Source organism: Anas platyrhynchos, chromosome 8 (genome assembly GCF_047663525.1).
Source record: "Anas platyrhynchos isolate ZD024472 breed Pekin duck chromosome 8, IASCAAS_PekinDuck_T2T, whole genome shotgun sequence".
Lineage (NCBI taxonomy): Eukaryota > Metazoa > Chordata > Aves > Anseriformes > Anatidae > Anas > Anas platyrhynchos.
This window is the reverse complement of record NC_092594.1, coordinates 19,762,724-19,780,519: the sequence shown is the minus strand read 5'-3', so window position 1 is coordinate 19,780,519 and position 17,796 is coordinate 19,762,724. Positions and strand designations below refer to the sequence as shown.

Genomic DNA, 17,796 nt, shown 5'->3' with positions numbered 1-17,796 from the left:
ATGTGTCCTGTATCCAGCTGGCCTCCATAGAAAGACCTTTTTGGGGCTAACCAGTCTGTATTACAGCTTTAGAAGCTCAGACTGCTCCAATAACACAATTTCTTTGCCTGCAGGAGCTGGCTGGTCTGGTTTGAAGGCTTGGGCTGCTTGGGGGTAGTCCCATAAAAAAATTCACATCCTCTTACTGCCCTTATTTTGGGGCTATACCCAGCCCGGCAGTGGCTGTGCCTTAGGGCCAGAACAGCTTCTCAAAGCTTCTGCCTTGCAAATTTTGTGGACAGTGAGGTTTGCAGTGTGCCCAGGGCAGAACTTCAGTCCCAGAAGCATGCACTGCCTTGGCATCACTGGCTTGATGGGGACTGTGCTGTTGATGTCCATGCCAGGACCCATCTGCTGTGTTACGTCGGGCTCAGCACAGCCACTGCTGCTGCTGGCACTTGGAGGGCTGAACTCTGCACAACACAGCTGTGCGGAGCTGGTGGAATCCTCACCCACCTCCCCACCGTCCCCCCCACTTCCCAATGGTGTAACTCAGCATTCAGTGGGCTACAGAGAGAGAAGACAGCAGCGTCTCACTGCACTGGGTGCGTGCTTAGCAAGCAGCCATGCTGCTTTTGGTCATTGCTTCAACCTTTCTTAGCTGAAGAAATAACACAACACCCAATGAGAATCCAATTCTCCCCTCCTAGGGGTGTTTCAGGAGCATATGGGACAGTTTTGGCAGTCCCTGGATTGCTCCAGTTTAAGGGATGATCAACTTGACCCCTCCACCCCCGGGGGCAGGTTTCATTTTTGTTTGTTTTCATGGACAGGGAACTCTGCAGCCACTCACTGCCCCATTTGGGGAAGCTCTGGCCCTGCTGCATGCCTGGTGCAGACAGCTGCGAGGAGCTGCAGACACCGTGAAATACTTGTCTGATGAAAATCAGCTGGGGCTCACTGTGCTGCAGACCCTCCACAAGGAGGAAAAAAGCAGCGTTTTGAGCTGCAAAGAGTTTTTTTTTTTTTTCTTCCTCCTGCTACTTCTTGCCCTTGGGGAGAGGAGCTCGACTGTGTTCATTAGCAAGGCGAGGCCATTAAACTTGATTAAGCTAAGCTGTTTCTTTAAGAAAACATCTTGGAGCTGCACAGCTGGCTGTAGACAGGAAGGCACAGAGCCTCTGACCACTGAGCTCTCCCGCTGTCTTATCTAGGGCCAGGGCACAGATACAAGAAAAATTTCCCCATGAAAGTAAACATGACTGAGAGCTAGAGATACAGCACTTGATTACAGTTTTGCAGTAATTTATTTTTGTAAAAAAAAAAAAAAAAAAAAAAAAGCAAAAAGTTTATTTTTTTCCCCTGTTGCATGGACTCCTTAGGAAAATAAGAGGTCTATGCTGAAATGAAGTTGCAGGGAGGCAGTGCAGGGGTGGCTGCAGCGCAGGGCCCACGTGGCGGCGTTTCTGTACCGTGCTGCTCTCGCCTCCTCGCCACGGTGGGTGCTGTGGGGTCACCCTGCAGACCCTTCTTGGTCTGGCCGAACTGGGGAGCAGTACCTGGCCAGGGGACAGATGTTTCTCTCTGGGATTAGGTGTGGCAAAGCCTCATTCTCCCACCATTATATGTTGCTTCCTGTTCTGGGGGAGGAGGGAGCTGCTTGTTTCAATGGTCACAAAGTGAAGAGGGAAATAAGGCACATATGGGGGCAATTTAAGCCCTGCGTGAGGAGGAGCCTGGCCTCAAGGCTGTCACCAACGCAGCCAGACGGAGCCAAGCCCTGTGATGTGACATTAGCGTCACCGCCCTGGTGGAGGCGGACAAACGGGCCGGGTGACACAAGTGACCGCTGGGAACTGCTGGCTTTCCCACCCGGGAGCTGGGAAAATGGCACTGCCTTTCCTCAGGCTGGATGTCGCCACGTCCAGCAGCTCCATCCAGGCTTGTCCTTGTAGGTTTGGCTTCTCCTCCCCACACGTCTGGCTCTGGTTGGCAGCTCCAGTCTGCACCAGGGGCTTTAAAAAGTGGTAAAAAGCAGGAGGATGCAGGGCAAAAAATGGATGTGATGAAGCCTCTGATCACACCTGCGCATCCCTCGCTGGCAAAGCAAACTGGGGGAGACAGAGCCTAGTGGGATGGAGAGCGGGGCGCAGAGGAGATCCCCCAGCTCCTCAGGAGGTAGGTGTGGAGGGAGCAGAGGGTTAAACCTGAGCAGGGCTGAGAGCTGGGTGTGGGCTGCTAGCTGCTGAGGCTGGCTGAGCTATCGCTTGTCCAAGGAGGTGATGGAGAGGGGAGGATGATGGGGATGGAGATGGGTGCGGGATCCAGCTGGGTAGGAAGGACAGGATGTACCCTCCAGCACATCCCAAATCCCAGATGCAGCTGTCTCAACAGCCATGCAGCAGCTGGGAGAGCTGCCCGCCTGGCCCCGGCTGGCAGCGGCGTGTGCTGGTGGGTCTGCGCATGTCCCAGTGCGTGGCATGGGCCGAGAGGAGGCCTGAGTGTGCCAGGCAAGTGTCTCTGCCGCTCCGATACCGATTCAGTGTGCCTAGCCCCCGGCAGAGGGGGCCTTTGGTCCTGCTCTTTAGTAGTCATTCAATAAATAACACTAATGCCCGTAGCTGAACTGTTACACAGCCTCAGGTTGCGTCTCTGCTCTTGCAGTAGCACAGAGGTGGTGCAGCCTTTGCTGCAGCACGGTGGGCTCTTCAAAGGCAAGTCTGCACAAAACAGTCTTTCAAGGAACATTTTTGAAGTGCTGGTGCAAAAGGGCTGGTCTTGCGGCCTCCTCGCTCCTTCCTGCCTCTAGGCTGGGTGGTAGCGTGAACTTCTGCTTTGCTGCCTTAACTTGGGTCCTGAGGTCTCTGAGGTCGGGCTGAGTTGCACCTTGCGGTGCTCTTATTGCCTTTGGTTTGGGGGCCAGAGGGGACAGGATGCCTCTGCGCCGTGCTGTAATGCTGTGCTCGGCTTGCTTTGTGACTCCAAGATGAGGGGGTGCACAGCCTGGTGGCGGGTCACCCCCAGGTGCTCGGTGGGACCGGTGTCCGCACATACGTGTGTGTCCTTCACCGGGGTTTTGAGCTTCGGGCACACCGCTGCAGTGCGGGACACAAACCTGCGTCCAACTGCCTTGCTCTGTGCTGGCCCTTCGGTGCTGGGCTCTGCCTCTTCTCAAAGTCACTGTGAAATGGCAGCAGTTTTGGCATCTCCTTGCCCCTCGTAGTGCACAGCTGGAAGGACCGGCAGCATCTGCGGGGACGGACCGTGTGTCCTCTTGTCTGCTAGATGGGCAAGGATGGCCTCTTGTCCAGCAAGAGCAGCTTGGGCTGAGCTGAGATCCACAGGTCCTCTTCATCCTTCTTCTTCTTCTTCTTCTTGTTCTTCTTGTTCTTGTCAGCGTGTGGCTGCCCCTTGCTGCTGGGGCCACCTTTCTTCCTACTTTGCCGCCGCCGCCGCCAGCTGGAGAAGCAGCAGTGGCAGCAGATGAAAATGGACGCGATGAGGACAACGAAGGGCAGGCCCATCAGCACTACGAGGCAGACAGTGTTGAAGACTCCCTCCTTGTGCTTGGTGCGGATGAGTTCCAAGATGGAATTAAAGAAAGAGCTGATCTTCTGCTCCATGTTGCCCCCTGGGTAGCAGGCTCCCTCCGCTTGAAGGCCCCTCGGGATACGTTTGGCTCCTGTAAAGAGCTATCGGGCTTCACAAGTGGCTCTGGATGGTGCCTGCAGGGACAAGAAATCACACAGGTCAGCTCCTGCACCCTTGGCATTTTTTTCCTTGGAGCTGCCAGCACGGCCAAAGCCTCTGCAGGGTGAGAGGTCTGCAGCCACAGAGGGGTCCGGCCAAGTGTCCCTCCAGCGAGGAGCACTCAGTAGGTGAGAGCCTGCTGAACCTGAGCACATCACCTGTGGTGTGGTGCGGGACCCCAGTCCCCAGAGAGCAGCCCTGCACCCAATTCCACCTTTGTGTGAGCAGGGGCTGTCTGCAGGAGTGGGATGAGCCTTGGCCTGGGATAGAGGAGTCTCTGTGACTCACCTGGGAATTGCTCCAAGGCTTGGGCAGGGCTGAGGAACATTTTTGTGGCATGACGCGAGGTTTTCCTCTCCCTTGGAGGGAAAGGTGCTGCTGAGCCCCAGGTTTTTGGGGAAACCCTCCTGCAGGCAACCCGCCGTGGAGGCAGGCAGGGGTAAGGGAGCTGCTGCCTCCACTCCCAGCTTCCCTCTGGTCCTGCCTTAGGGCCAGACAAAGCTCCTCAGGGGCCTTTGAGCCCTGTATTTGAAGTTTTGGGGCTCACTGAATTATGGACTGTGTAGACAGAGCCAGCAGGAGCAACATCAGGCTCTAAGACCATGTTTCACCCTTGCTCCATGTTTTACATTGGTGTCTCAGCCTTTGGTATTCAAGCCCTACAGCTTCTCCAGGGAATATCAAAATCCCAGTGTGCACCAAAGGGGAAACTGAGGCACAGTAAAGGAAAACCAGACTTTCACAGGGTGACAACTCAGCTGTACAGCCTGAACCCCGCTGATGTCAGGAGAGGCTGCTTGCCATCACCAGCAGCCAGACCTAGGGCGAAGCGCAGAAATTTTGAGCAGAGCCAACAGCCACTGGCAGCTGGGCTCCGCTCAGATGACCCCCAGTCTCTGGGTCTCTGGCTGCTCCTGCAGAGACCACACTCCCCCAGGAAGGAACAGGGACAGCCCTGGCCTGCTTTTGCTTGAAGCTTCCACGACTGCGGTGCTGTCACTCCCCGCTCTGAACCACGCTTATTGCTGTTGCAGCACCTGCGGCCTCAAGGATGCTCGTGCACGCAGCACTGTGGGTTTCCGCTGCACTTTGCCATGCACATCCTCCCGCCTAGCCTCACAGTCATACGCCCTCCTAGTGACCAGAAAAACTACCCCCTCTGAAAAAGAAACCAGAAGAGCCCCACCTAGCCCTAAACATAGCGCTTGTGACACCCCCAGAGGAAGCAGGGCTCTCTGTCAGGGGCGGTATCTGGGCAGGCAGGCTCCAAGGGGCAGCACCAAAGGGAAAATCCTGCCTTTGGAAGCGCTGCATCTTCTGCTTCCTGCACGCTCCAAGGGAAACTAAAAAAGGGTTTGTTCCCAAGGGAGGTACAGGACCGTCCCCTAGTGCCCATTGCTACTTCTGCTGCCCCCAGGTTCTGCACAGGGGGAACGCAGAGGACAGCTTCTTTCAGATGCTCGGTGTCCCAGATTGCCTCCTCTCAGAGGCCTTTTTTTAGTAGAGATGTCATAAAGGTTAAATGGCAGCACAAATAAACAGAGCAGCTTTCCCTCGGCCTGAGCCATCTGCGCGAGGCAAGTTTGCCATTTATCCATAAATACCCTGGCCATTCATTATCCAGGCAGGAACATTGGCTCCTATGATACACTTAACTCCAAAAAGCAAACAAACAAACAAAACAACAACACAAGACCAACAACCGCCTTAGTTTCAGACAAAACAGGATGTACAGTTTTATTCCTGCACTGAGCTGCTTTGTGTTTACTGCCTCTGAGCTTCAGAGGAGGGAAGGAGGGCTAGGACTTCCTTTTAAGCTCATAATTAATTGTTTGCAGTTTAAAAAAAAAGAAAAGCGGAGCCCTTTGAAATGCTTCCACTTGAAAATGGATCTGAATGTGCTGAAAAAAAGCCCTGACTGGTTGATTTTGGGATGTGCCTGGCCCAGAGGGACCTTCCTGGCTGAGGCATGTGGGGAAGCAGTGGAGCAGCAGGTCCCAACCCGAGCCCACCGACGTGGGGTAATGGCACCGGGGGCTGTGGTGCAGCAACCTGGCAGTGTCCCTCCGAGGGGCAGGGGGCAGCCCTGGCACTGCCCTGTGCCGAAACCACAGCCCCAGCCACCTCCGAGCACGGCTCCGCAGCTGGTTTATAAACGCCTTTTCTTTTTGGTGTGCGCATCGCCCTTTGTTTTGCAGATGAAGAGATGTCTATGTGCTAAAGAAAGGGGTTCTTCAGTTTTAAAGAACAGAGGGGAGGGGAGGGCAGGAAAACTGGTGCCTTTGGAGCCTGTGAGCGCAAGGGGTTAGCCGAGGCCACTCGTCGCTAGCTCAAAGGCTGCCTCAGTGCAGCCTCACCGTTTAGGAAAATTTCATGGTGTCGCTCAGTTTGGTGAAGCCACAGCATCTCCCTCCAAGAGAGAGGATGGAGAGGGAGAGCCGCGTCCATGCTACAGCCCCTGATGGGCCTAAGCTCAGAGCCCGCAGAGCTGCTGGCGGGAGCTTGGCTGTTTTTCTCGGTTGAGGTATGGGACCAAAAATTGGGCCAGGGAGGTGCTCAGAGACAGGGCAGTGTCTTTGGGAGGGCTGCTCAATGCCCTGCTAAATGAGCTCTTTGTTTTTGGGTAGCCAGCACTGGCAGCACGTCAGGGGAAAGCTGACACGGTAACTCACTTGGGAAATCCTGTGGCGGGGACGTGGGGCTGGGGCCGCTCTCCGTGCCCCTTGTGTAAGGTTTTATTGACCGTGGGTGCCCAACGTCGGCTCTTTTAACTGGCGTCGGCTGGAAGCGAGCCGATTTTCAAGGGCGGGGAGCATCTCCTGCGTTACGGGCGGCCGTGGGTGGAAAACAAGCACAAAATGGGGCCAACCACGCTCCCGGCTGGGCTGGGGAGGCAAAGGAACCAAAACACAGAGTTGCCTTGGCAATGCCAGCTCGCCCATGCCTGAGACTGAGCGACCGCAGTGCTGGGGCCAGAGGTGAAGATTGCAGGGAGGCGGCAGCTCCCTGAGAGCGGGGCTGGGACCTGCTATGTGCGGGCTTCTCCCTTGGGGCCTGCTGCCACAGCTGGCACAGGGGCGGCAAGGCACGCACGGAGGGAGGACATCCACTTCCCCTTTGCACCTGCAGGCTTGAAGGGAACCCGGGTTAAATCTGACCCTGAGGGCCAGCGGTTCCCTTCCTAGCTGTGCCTGCACACTGCCCTGCTGGGAACCAGGCATAACACCAGCCTGGCCAGCCGGCATCCCCAACCCACAGCAGGCTCGGGAGATGTTCCTCAAATGGTAAAAAATCCAAACGCACGCCAAAAGCCACCACCCAAACCCAAACCCAAGTGAGCCTTCGCCTTTCTCCCCCTGCCACCCTTCCAGCCCGCAGCGGTGCCGGCGCTCCCCCCCCCAGCCCCAAAACTCCCGCTGCGGGCGCTGGATACCCGGCGCAGAGCCAAACTCCGCCGTGAGCTCGGCCCCATCCCTGCGCCCCCCTCCCCATCAGCACGGCCCCGGCCCGGCCACCCGAAGCCCCCCGGCGCTGTCAGGGCTCCCGCAGCGCCCCCCCGGCCCGCAGCCCCCAGCCCCTGCCCGCCCCCGACCTGCGCTCCGAGGCCTTCCTCCGTCTGCCCCGCGTCCCCGGCCAGGTGCTCGCCCAAGCTCCGCCGGGGAGGCGACGACGACGCCGGGGCCCCCCCTTCCCCTCCCTTCCCTCCGCCCTCCCGGGGAGGGAACGGGCGCCCGGCCCCGCTGCCTCCGCCCCCGGCCGGCCCCTCCCGGACCCCCCCTGCCCCGAGCCCGCCCCCACGGGGGCGCCCCGAGAGGGGTTTGGGGGCTCCACAACTTTATTTAGTTCTGGTTGAGCAACGCCAGCCCCTCAGCCAGGGCCTGGGGGGCAACGTGGAAGCATCCCCGGCGTCGCCCTCAGCGCCCGTGCCCCTCACGGTGCCAGCTCCCGTCACGGGGCATCGCGATGGCGCTGGGTTGGCATGGGAGGCTTCACGCAGCCACCGGCTTTTTGGGGGCTCGGAGCCCACCACCTGCTCCTCTCACCCGTCCGCCACGCTGCCCCGCAGGCCGTGGGGCCACCCTGGCTCCTACAGCGTGTGCTGGGCGATGGCAAAGGGGCACCCCCTGGGCAGGAGGTGCCCAGCGTGCCCGGGTGCTGGGGACGCCTTTGCTGTTTTTCAGAAGCGGCACCGAGTAAGAGGAAGCTGTGACTCAGAGGCCAATGAATCATTCCCACGCCGGATTTACGCCACTTTTTTTTCTTCCTCCTGGCCCTCCAGCTCAGGCTGAGGAACCTGTGGAGACCTTTGTGGGAGTTTTGGTCCCTTTAAAGCTGGAACAAGACCTAAAAGTTTGGGAAAAGCTGAAGTGCCTCTGGCTGGCAGAGAAAACAGCGCCAGTAGTGCATCGGCGCTCCAGGCGCGAGCCTACGCATCCCATAGGAGCCACGGGAGCTCACAGCAAATCGCCTATTTTTACCCAAAGCATGCAATCCCCCAGGACTTTGTTTTTAACTCAAATCAAGGGCAAAATCGTGGCTGGAAAGATGCATCCCACAGCCGAGAGCTCTTTTTGCCCCAGCCCCTAGCTGACATTAACGGGGGTGCATTTGCTGCAGCACTGCTTTTCAGGCAAATGTTTACTACATTCAATCGCAATTGTTACGTGATGTTAATTCCTCCTTGCTCGGGCTTGCCAGCAAACCCACCGCTTGCTGCAAACTTTTCCCCATCGAGGTGTTGCAGCCTTGCACCCTCACCCCCAAATTTCCCGATTTTGCCTCCCAGGCAGCACAGACAGGAGCGGCCGCAGGCACGGGCACACCTTCCCCTCGGCTCTCTGTTTGCACACACTGGCCCAGCTTAAAGTAAGCAATGGAAAACTCTGCTCCCAGGGAAACATTCCTTTCATTTTTCCCCGATGCTTCTGCCTTTTCCTTCCCTCTACCCCCTCCCAGCTATAAAAAAAAAAAAAAAAAAAAAAAAAAAAAAAAAGAAAAAAGAAAAAGGGAGGCTGCAGCTTAAACACCAAAAATAAAGCATGCCCAGTCACTCACTGGATAAAAATAGCAGCCCTTGGTATTTATTTGAACAGCAGCAGTCGCCTTTCCGGCTTTGGAGCAAAACCTGAGAGGTGGGAGGAGGATGGGATGGGCGATGCTTTGGAGGAGAGGGTGAGCATGGCACAGTGCCTTGGCTGGCATCATGGAGTTTGGGGTCTGGGGGGCTCAGTGACAGCCTTTCCTCTCCCAAGGTTCGCTCTGCAATTTGCTGTGTAAGTGGGAATGGGGATCCCAGCACCCGTTGCCTCCCAAGGCTGCGTTTTTTTTGGGGGGGTGTCAACTACCTGCATGGGAACAAGCGATGCCAGGACACAGCCTCGGTGCCCACGGGGTTTTCCTGCCCCAGGGTCTGTATCTGACCTGGCTTCTCTCCATCGGGATTGCTGGCTGCAAGGCGGCCTCCCGGGGGTTAACGGCTGTGAGTGGAGATGCCGGTTGGGTTGGTTGGATTTCTTTCCCTTTATTATTATTACTACTTTTTAATCTCATGCTGCTCTGAACACCTGGTTTCTGCCTGATGCTGAGAGCTGCCAAAATTCCCTTTTAGGCAAAAACACGTTCGTGTTTGTGGGAGCAGGGTCGCAGCTGGCTCCCCCCTCCCAGCCGTGCTCTTTCCCTCAGCTGAGCGGTGCTCTTGGGGCCCCTGGGTGCAGCACCGCCAAACCTGAGCCCAGGGGAGCAGTAAGAGCTGGGTGAGGTGATGCCATTTCTTTAATGATAAGCAGCTGCCTAATTAAAAAAAATAAATAAAAATGCCAGTTGCAAGTCGTTTCTGTGGGACATGCCACTTGCTGGTGCCTCTGGGGAGCTGAAGCTCGGCTCTGGCAGGGCTGGATCACTCTGCCTGGTGGCACCGGCCCCACCAGGGGCTTGGACCACCTCAGATGGGACTTCCCAGATGTGGCTCGTGTCCCACAGCTCTTGGCCACCTGGGGACTTTGGCTGCTGGAGCTGAAGTTTAACCTGAATCTTCCCTGCTCCAGGAGCAGCAGCCCAGGATTTGAGGTGTTTGGGGTGTTTTACAGGGGGTCCCCATGTGCTGCAGACCCCTGGCTGCCAGTGTTGGTTGGTGGCACTGCCCTGAGCTCCCCCTGCTCACGCAGGCTCTGCGGGGAGGACAGCAGCTGGGTGCCTGAGGAAACGAAAGCGAGATGCAAATTGTGGGAGGTGAAAGAGGCAAAACATGCCTGAGGCCTTCCTCTTACAGCGGCTTTACCTCTTCTTATCCCCCCCAGGAGGACGCTGGAGCTGGTGGGTAGGGGCAGCTCTGGGTCACGGGTGAGGAACCGATACGAGACGGGGAGTGGGCAGATGCTGGCTGCTTTCGACATGACTCGGGTGCCCTGGGGACGTGGGAGCTGGAGGGTGGCCCAAGGGCCTGGGCCTGTCCCCAGCGGCAGGGGGACATGGGATGCTGGCACTCCTCCATCCCTCCATGCCACTCCTCATGCCACGGTGCCCCTTCCTCCCTCCCTGCCCCCAGTTTCTCTCATCTGCTCGTCAAATCACCAATGATAGGATTTCCCACCTTATCACTCCTTCTTTCACTTTCTGGAGGGTTTTCCTTGCAAAGCTGCTTTCTTTTCTCCCTCCCCAACATCCTTGTTTGTTGTGATGTCACCAAGGCTGGGGACAGCATGGGGACAAGGGCCTGTTGTGGACACCAAAGATGGCTTCTGCATCCCCCTCGCTCTGGGCACAGGGACGAGGTGACTGGCAGAGAAAGGAGGGCAGTGGTGTGGATTCAGGAGAGGAGGTAGCAGGCTGAGCGGGTTAATACTGCAGCTGTTCAGGCTCTGGGTTTGGGACTGGTGTCTGCCAGCCTGGTCGGGGACCTTTGTCCGTGCTCCCGATGTTTGCTGGTGGGACAAAGTTCCTGAGCATCGCTCATGCAAGAAGGGGACTTTGGTAAGAGGGCTCTGATGAAACGTTTCAGGACAAAGTGCAGGCAGTGGGGCTGGTGGCTGGGGGCTCTGCTCGGGCTGGAAGAGCCCCGGGGGAACGTGGCTGCCGTGCACAGCCCAGGAGGGAGGCGAGAGATGTGAAATGGCACCACGCAACTACACCTTGTTCAGTGCTGGATGGGGACCCTGGTGGGGCTGCCATCCAGCTCACTCATCTCTAAAAGGCTTTGTGGACCTTGCTTGGTGCAAATCAGAGCCATTCTGGCCCTGGGCCTGCACTGGGCCATTGCCAGAGCAGCACACAGGGGCTGTTGAGTGCAGGCAGTGCTCGGCCAGGGCTCCCGGCAGCGGGGGGGCTGTGGCTGTGCCCCATGCACAGCGGTTCCTTTTTCTCTCTCAAGTTGGAGCGAGAAACAGAAGTTTAGAAACCACCACCAAGCAAATTCCCCTGGTTTTGTCTCTCCAAAATTAAATTTCACAAATATTGTAGCAGTCTGGCAGAAGGGCTTCTTTCAGGCTTTCTCATCCCGGCTGGCAGCACAGCGAGCATGGAAATTCAGGAGGAGGAGATCTAAATAAAGCCTCTGTGCAAAATGAAGGGAAACTTCCCATGCTCTCTGAAATTCAGACTTGTCCTGGAGATTTTGCTAAATTAAGGTTTTATTCTTTTTTTACCAGGAGCACGTTCTGCTGGTGGAAGGAGGCTGCCTTGCAATTTGGCTTTTGAGGGGTTCCTTCGTGCTGGGGACAGATTCGTGTTTAAATCAGGAGGGGGCTTTAACCAAAGGTGTCGGGGTCTCCAGCTCCACTCCCGATCACTGGCACTGGTTGGTTTCTCTAGCTGTGAACTGCAGAGCTGAAGACCCCTGGGAAGTTGAATTTGTGAACAGAAACTGAGGCCAAGGAGCAGCTCTGCCCCCGGCTTGCTCCTGCTGTACCTGGAGCCTAAGGACCAGCCACCCTGACCCGACTGTGGGGTCTCTCTGTTCTTCTGAATGGGGTGCGGGGGTAACTTGGTCCGGAGAAGACCTCAGAGGCTCAGGTCCCTGCTGCCCCAAGCAGACAGGGTTGCTCAGGGCTTTCTCCAGCTGGATCCTGAGAACTTCCAAGGATGCAGACTGCTCAGCCCCTCTGTGCTGGGCTGTACCCAGTGTTCCTCCTTTTTAAAATTTATTTTTATTTTTAGCCCAGTTGCTCTGCCCCTTGTGTCTCAGTTGCTGTGTTCCCCCTTCATGTTTCTTTGCACACTTGGCGAGCACGAAGACCACTTTCTCCCAGCCTGGAAGAACCTCATGGCACAAACCCCTGGCACCCACGGCCAAGTTGTTGGGACACAAAAAATCAGGAGGGGCCCTGGGTAGGTCCTGGGTAGGAGAGTCCCTGGTGGGAGAACAGGGGCTTGGTGCCTCCTCCCAGGGTTGGATGGGTGCTAGGGGCAGGGGACACGGACAGGCGGGGACACAGACAGGCACACAGCTCGCTCCTTCGGTATCTTTTATTAATGTATAGAAAATGCATTAAAAAAAGGAACTATACATAGCCTAAGAGCGGTCAGGACTAAAAATACTAGTTAACAATGGTTAACAAGCGTCGATCCCATTCTCCCAGCTACGTTTTCATTACGGGGTGGGGAGGGTTGTTTAATATATTATTTATTTATTTTCTTTATGCATTTATCTGCTTTCATCTTCCCCCTCATTTGGCTGCAGTGGTCTGTGTTTTAGTTCATTAGAATCTGTCCAAGGGATTTCATTGCCTCCATTCTTCCTTCTTATCTGCGTGTGTTTGTTTTAATTTTCTTATTTATTTGTTTTGGATTTTTGAAGCAATCAGCACAATTGCAGTGTAATGCCTGCATGCAGGGGACTGCTTTCTGTTGGGCTGGTTCTGTCTCAGTGCCACCATCCCTCCAAGAAGCTGCTGGCACCTGCGGAGCTTTGGGCTTGCACCCCCAGGCTGGGTGCCGAGGGGGCCTGGAGGGCAGCATTTCCCCAGGGATGAGCCTTTCCCCCCCATACCCCCAGACCTCTCCCCTACAAGGGGCAGGGAGATGGCACCATCCCCACTCGGACACCAGCTGGTATAGGGAGGGGGGGAAGGTGGCCATGGAGGGTGCAACCCATGTGTGGGGGGCTCGGTTGGGTGGTTGGTGGGGCTGGGCTTGGCCCCAGGACAGAGCCTTTGGTCAATGGGTGTAAGGATTAAAGTTTTTTTGGGGGGGTGAGAACTCTTTGTTGGCAGTGTCTGGGAGGGTCAAGGCTCACGGGCACTGCCGGGGGTGTGTGGCCACCCCAGGAGTGGGAGCTTTGGCTTCTGCTGAACTCCATCAGGGTGCCCTAAGCTCTGCTTCACGTGGGGTAAATATCCCCTTGGAAAAGAGGTGAGAGTACATTTAGGCTCGTACTGCACTTTGAGATGCCCATGGTGAAGGAACACAAAGAGAAGGAGCAGAGGCAAAGGCTTCTCCCCAGTCTTTGAGTGGCGCCGACGCTCCTCCAGCATCCTTCTGCCAAAGCCCAGATATTTTCAGGGAGGCCTCTTCACTAAATTATCCATTTCTGAACACTGTCTTGAGGATCAGTGTACTGAGAGCAGCTTTTCCTTTCAGGCCTTTTTTCTTTGGCTGTGTTTTAAAGCAGCACATGGTTGAAAGATGGGCTTCAGGTCAGCTGGGAATGGAAACGGAGGGAAAGAAAACATCGGGCAAGAGATGAGAAAGCTCCTTGGTGTTTCCTTCTGGGGTTTCGGGGTTAAAAATGAGATGTGGCTTTGCAAGGCTGGGAGGTCCTGTGGGTCTTCTGCTGGGTGATGGACATGAGGTGGCTCTGCAGGACCGGTGTGGGTTGGGGAGGGGCTTCAGGTTCGTTCTGGGGGTCTAAGACAAGCCTGGGACATACAAACTGGTTGGGCAGAGCCCGGCGATGGGCCACGTACCGGAACGATGTTCTCTTGAGATGAGCACCATGCGGGACCCAGCCTTCATTCCTGGGAGTGTCAGGCCTGAGCCACCCTGATGAGGGACAGGGCCAAAGTTGCTGTATTTGGAGATGAATTCTGAAAAAAAGGGCTTGCCCTTTTCTGGGTGATGGAGGATACAGAGAGGCTGTACTCAGTCATCTGGCCACTCTGTAGCATCACCATTAAAAACAAGTTTGCTTGAAGCCACTGGCAGGCGCTTAGTCCAAAAAAAAAAAATGTCATCATGAGCTGATGAAAAATAAATTTCTGAAAAACTGCATCTTGTCTATGGACAACGTGAACGAGGGGCAATGGCCCAGAGGATCTGGTCATCACTGCTGATCGTTTGCCTGGGCTTGGGTTAGGTTGTCACCAGGAGAGCAAAACTGCAGCTTGTAAATATCTTTCCTTTCCAAAGATTTTAGCAACTTCAGTGTTGCTTCACCAAACTAATGGAAAGGCAGCACCCTGCTGCCGTGTGTGAGACAAGGGATGCAACGACAGCAACGCCCAGGCAAAGGGTGCCTGAACCATCAGGACAGCAAAGGAGAGAAGCCAAGCAGGCAAGAGCAGACCAAGAATCAGGGAGGAGCCAGCGTTTTGCACTGGTGAGGGCCCCTTTGTTGTTCTAAAAGAACCTGTTTGGTTTACAATAACACTGGAAGGTTGAATATTATCTCCAAGGGCGTCCGTCAGACCCGGCAATGGGGTGGTGTCAGCCGGGCTCTCTCATCCCAGCCACAGGACTTATAAGAGGGATGACAGATGTAAGCAGGGAGGGAGGGACACATGTCAGGAAACCTGCTCAAAGAATAATCAGCCTCTTTGAGAGTCTTCTTTTGAGCCTCCTGGAAAAGCAAGGCAAGTTTTGATTTTCTCTTTGTTTTGTGCTTATGAAAACAGAGGTTTCTTGCCTTCCCCTTGATAGCAAATGCTGAGTTCCCGATTTCCCACTGACGTCTCTTCATTTCACCTGGGTGCACCAGCAAACAGCACCGTCCGAGACAGGAGATGAATGCCATCCTCTGTGAGTCTCTGCTCCTGGCTATAACCACCACACAACAGTGCTTTTGTTAGGGCACTTCTACCTACCAAAGCTTGGTGGTGGGGAAAAATGTTGCCGTGCTGGTCAAGTAGGAGGCTTCTTCACCTTTAATCAGCTCTACCTGATGCCACCTGTTGGCTCTTTGGCTCCTAAAATGGGGTGGGCTGCTCAGGAGGTGTGAGATACTGTCATCAGTGACACTGCCTGTGTCAGATCCTATCATCTTGCTCAGCTGGCTGCTGCACCTGGTGCCTGATTTAATGCTGATGGGAAGGAAGAAGAGATGCCTCATTTCTGCATGAGCTGCAGCATCCTCTATGTGGCCAGATGGCATGTTGTGAGCTGACTGGCTGAAGGTCCAGACCCTGTATCTGATCCTGACCTGGGGTTTGGCTGAGCTCGTGTGTCGATGCACAGCATGCATGAAGAGGCTGCGTTTCCTGCTGGAGGCCTTTCTTCAGCTCCACAGCAGCGATGAGTAACATTAGCAAACCAAGGAGCATGACCACGAAAGAGACACTGGCCTGAATTATAAGCTACTGCAAAGATGCCTTTATGTTCCCATCTGGAAGATGTTTCTTGAGACAAAGCAGCTTCAGTGTGATCAAATCAAAAAGCAGTGTTTAGCATTTGTAATGCTCCCTCAGCTGTGAATCCAGTGATGAGCTGCATTGTCCTCGGACGTGTGGACAAGTCCCTTCTCTGAGGGACAATGCACAGCATTGACCACAGCCCTCTGCAGAGGAGTGGATCCAGAGAGATGGACGCTTGGGTTTGTGAAGGTGGTGCCGATGACAGCAGAGCACAACCAAGGCTACCTGAAGTTTCTGTCTTCCTTAAGATGAGAGAAATTAAGGATGGGAAGGGTGAACATGTCTGCCTTTCATAGGTCTCCAAGTGCTCCGAAGTCTGAATGGACCAAGACTTCCTTCAAAGAGGGGAAAGAACTGATCTCCCATTAGAAAGATGGTGATACCAAGGCACTATTTGGGTCCCTCTTGTGATGGCAGAGAAGAGGGATGGTGTGGGAGAGGGAAGGGACTGGGCATTTCCCAGCTTGCATATATCCTCCTTCAGCTGCTGGCATCATTCTCCACTTGCTGGAGGCCCCTGGACATGGCACCTGGGCTGGGCTGGGGTTGTGCAGTAATTTATTGGTTGATGGTCCTTCTCTGTGGCTCTGTAGTTTGCACCCGGTGACCTCTGTGAGTGACAACGCTGTGGCATACAGAGGAAATGGGCCCTAACAAGACTGCCAGACTGCACGAATCTTTTTTTTTTCTTTTTTCCCTTTTTCTTTTTTTCCTCTCCCAGCGTACGAGTTGTGGGTTCTCTGTGGCTCACCTACGTATGCAGACCTTTTCCAGGTCCTCCTGGTGACCCCTGCAATAACCAAAGCTCAGGACAGGATGCCGGGGAGAGAGGTGACCCCCTGCCTGCTGGGGGAGCTGGTGCCCGTGGGGTGGCACAGAGCTGGTGGGGTGGCCCTGGCCACCGCTGGGGTGGACATGGCTGCACCAAGGTCCCTGTGGGGAAGGGTTCTGCCATGAGCCCTGTGGCAAAAGCATCTGACAGGGTATTGCTGGGGTATTGACTTCTCTAAGTCTTTTAACAAAAATATCAAAAATCTGTCGGTCTCTTTCCTTTCGTGTTAAGGGCCAAAGTACTGGGGTAGGGAGACTGGAAATTTGGTATTTCTCTGGGACAGATGCAAAGCAATGAGGTCTTTCCTCTCCCACAGCCCTTGCTTGTGCTGTGGTTCCCTCCAGGACTTATGAGGGTCAGGTTACTATCTCAGAGGAGCAGTATTTTTTTTTCCCCTTTTTCATATTATAGAATACAAACAAATGACAGAAAAGGTCAGGTGGTGGGAGAGAGGGTTGGCTGGCTCAGAGCTGTAGGGACCGTCGCTTCCTCCCAGAGATGTTACGGTGGTTGTAAGGTCGCATCTTCATTTCCACAAAGGGGATGGAGAACTCGTGGCCTTTCCAATGGTACCAGTTAATTCCCTGGCAGGAGGAAAATAGAGGTTCAGGGTAAAGAAAGACCCGTATGTGAAACTAGAGTGAAAGAGGAAGGAAACAAGCTTGACTGCCTAGAGAAGCCAGAAGGAAGAACCTGCTGCAGTGGGAACAAGAAGCTCTTCAGCTGCTGTGGCTTTGCTTGTTTTTTTCTCCCACACCTCAAAGGTTCCTGGTCGGGTTTGATGTTTGCATTTTTTAGTGTAACTTAACAGCCTGCTGCCAAGGCAGCCAAAGTGAGGCATGAAGCCCCAGTAGCTCAAAGGAGGCTTCCCTTGTTCTGGCTGCTACATAGTCACCCCAGCTGTGATCTTCACCCCATGAACTGGCCACAGGGCCCCAGCCCCAGCTTGATGCTGGGCTGGGTCCCACCACGAGGAGTGATGCTGAGGGTTCACAGCATCACTCTTGGCCCTTACCTGGCTGTGCCGGGCCTCTCCGTACTTGCCATTGAGGTTGGTCCGATGGCAGTTCTTGTACCACCAGGCCCCCTTGTAGGACATGGCACAGTTGGTCACAGCCACATCATTGTCCCTGTCCTTGGTGGAGAAGGGGCGGCCCTGGTGGTAGGTGAGGGAGTCCCCTGCAGAAAGAGATGCTGTTAAGGGTGATGGACAAACATGCTTGCTCTTGGCTTGCATACCTCAATGCCCAAGCCATCTGGTCTTTCACAAGGAAGTTGGGGTGTTCTGGTATGTGTGGCAGCCTATCAGTCACCAGCTCCAACAGCTGAAGGCTGGCGGGGTGGTGTGGGAATGACATTTACTGGAACTGCCCACAGTCGGTTCATCTGAGGGCCTCTGCTGTTGAGTTGGGATCAGTGCAGACCATAGCAAATCCTAGAGCCTATTTGGATTTGGTAGGTAATTTGGTAGTAATCTGGGTCTGAATCTGAATTTCAGTGCTTTAGAAATGAACGAACCCTCTGATTTCTTGCAGCCTGCATCTGCTGTGTAACTTCAGGACTCTTTCATCCTCCTTCCCTCCAGTTATACAAGGGGAACTTCTCCCAGAGCATTTGTCTCTTGAACCAAGATGTTTGGCTTATCTTTTTTCCTCTGGGTAAGGGGTGTTTTGG

At 54.9% G+C, this 17,796-nt stretch overlaps 2 protein-coding genes and 1 long non-coding RNA gene across 5 annotated transcripts in view; 1 reads left to right on the top strand and 2 right to left on the bottom strand.

Annotated features, from left to right (window-relative positions):
- Positions 1-1,299: 1,299 nt before the first annotated feature.
- Positions 1,300-10,341, bottom strand: KIAA0040 (KIAA0040 ortholog). Of its 3 annotated transcripts, none has more exons than XM_038182990.2 (2): positions 10,319-10,341; positions 1,300-3,704 (listed from the first exon to the last, which is right to left on the bottom strand). In XM_038182990.2, the coding sequence occupies exon 2, from the start codon at positions 3,600-3,602 to the stop codon at positions 3,261-3,263; it is 342 nt and encodes a 113-aa protein (XP_038038918.1). In that variant the 5' UTR covers positions 3,603-3,704; positions 10,319-10,341; the 3' UTR covers positions 1,300-3,260. The 3 variants fall into 3 exon arrangements, with proteins under 3 accessions (XP_038038918.1, XP_027318700.1, XP_038038919.1); XM_027462899.3 differs by lacking the exon at positions 10,319-10,341 and adding an exon at positions 7,322-7,479; XM_038182991.2 differs by lacking the exon at positions 10,319-10,341 and adding an exon at positions 6,402-7,102.
- On the top strand, positions 8,920-12,271 carry LOC119717604 (uncharacterized). The gene is made up of 3 exons (XR_005267438.2): positions 8,920-9,795; positions 10,026-10,068; positions 11,373-12,271. It is a non-coding gene; the product is annotated as an uncharacterized lncRNA (long non-coding RNA).
- Positions 12,174-17,796, bottom strand: part of TNR (tenascin R) — a 58,734-nt gene continuing 53,111 nt past the window's right edge. The window contains exons 21-22 of the mRNA XM_027462714.3: positions 17,138-17,301; positions 12,174-16,706 (exon numbers count right to left, since the gene is read on the bottom strand). Coding sequence (XP_027318515.3) covers positions 16,587-16,706; positions 17,138-17,301 — 284 coding nt within the window. The 3' untranslated portion in view covers positions 12,174-16,586. The remainder of the gene's footprint in view (positions 16,707-17,137; positions 17,302-17,796) is intronic.

Bases quoted from the DNA above. Each gene is read 5' to 3' on its own strand.
- KIAA0040 (XM_038182990.2), bottom strand. From the start codon at position 3,602: ATGGAGCAGAAGATCAGCTCTTTCTTTAATTCCATCTTGGAACTCATC.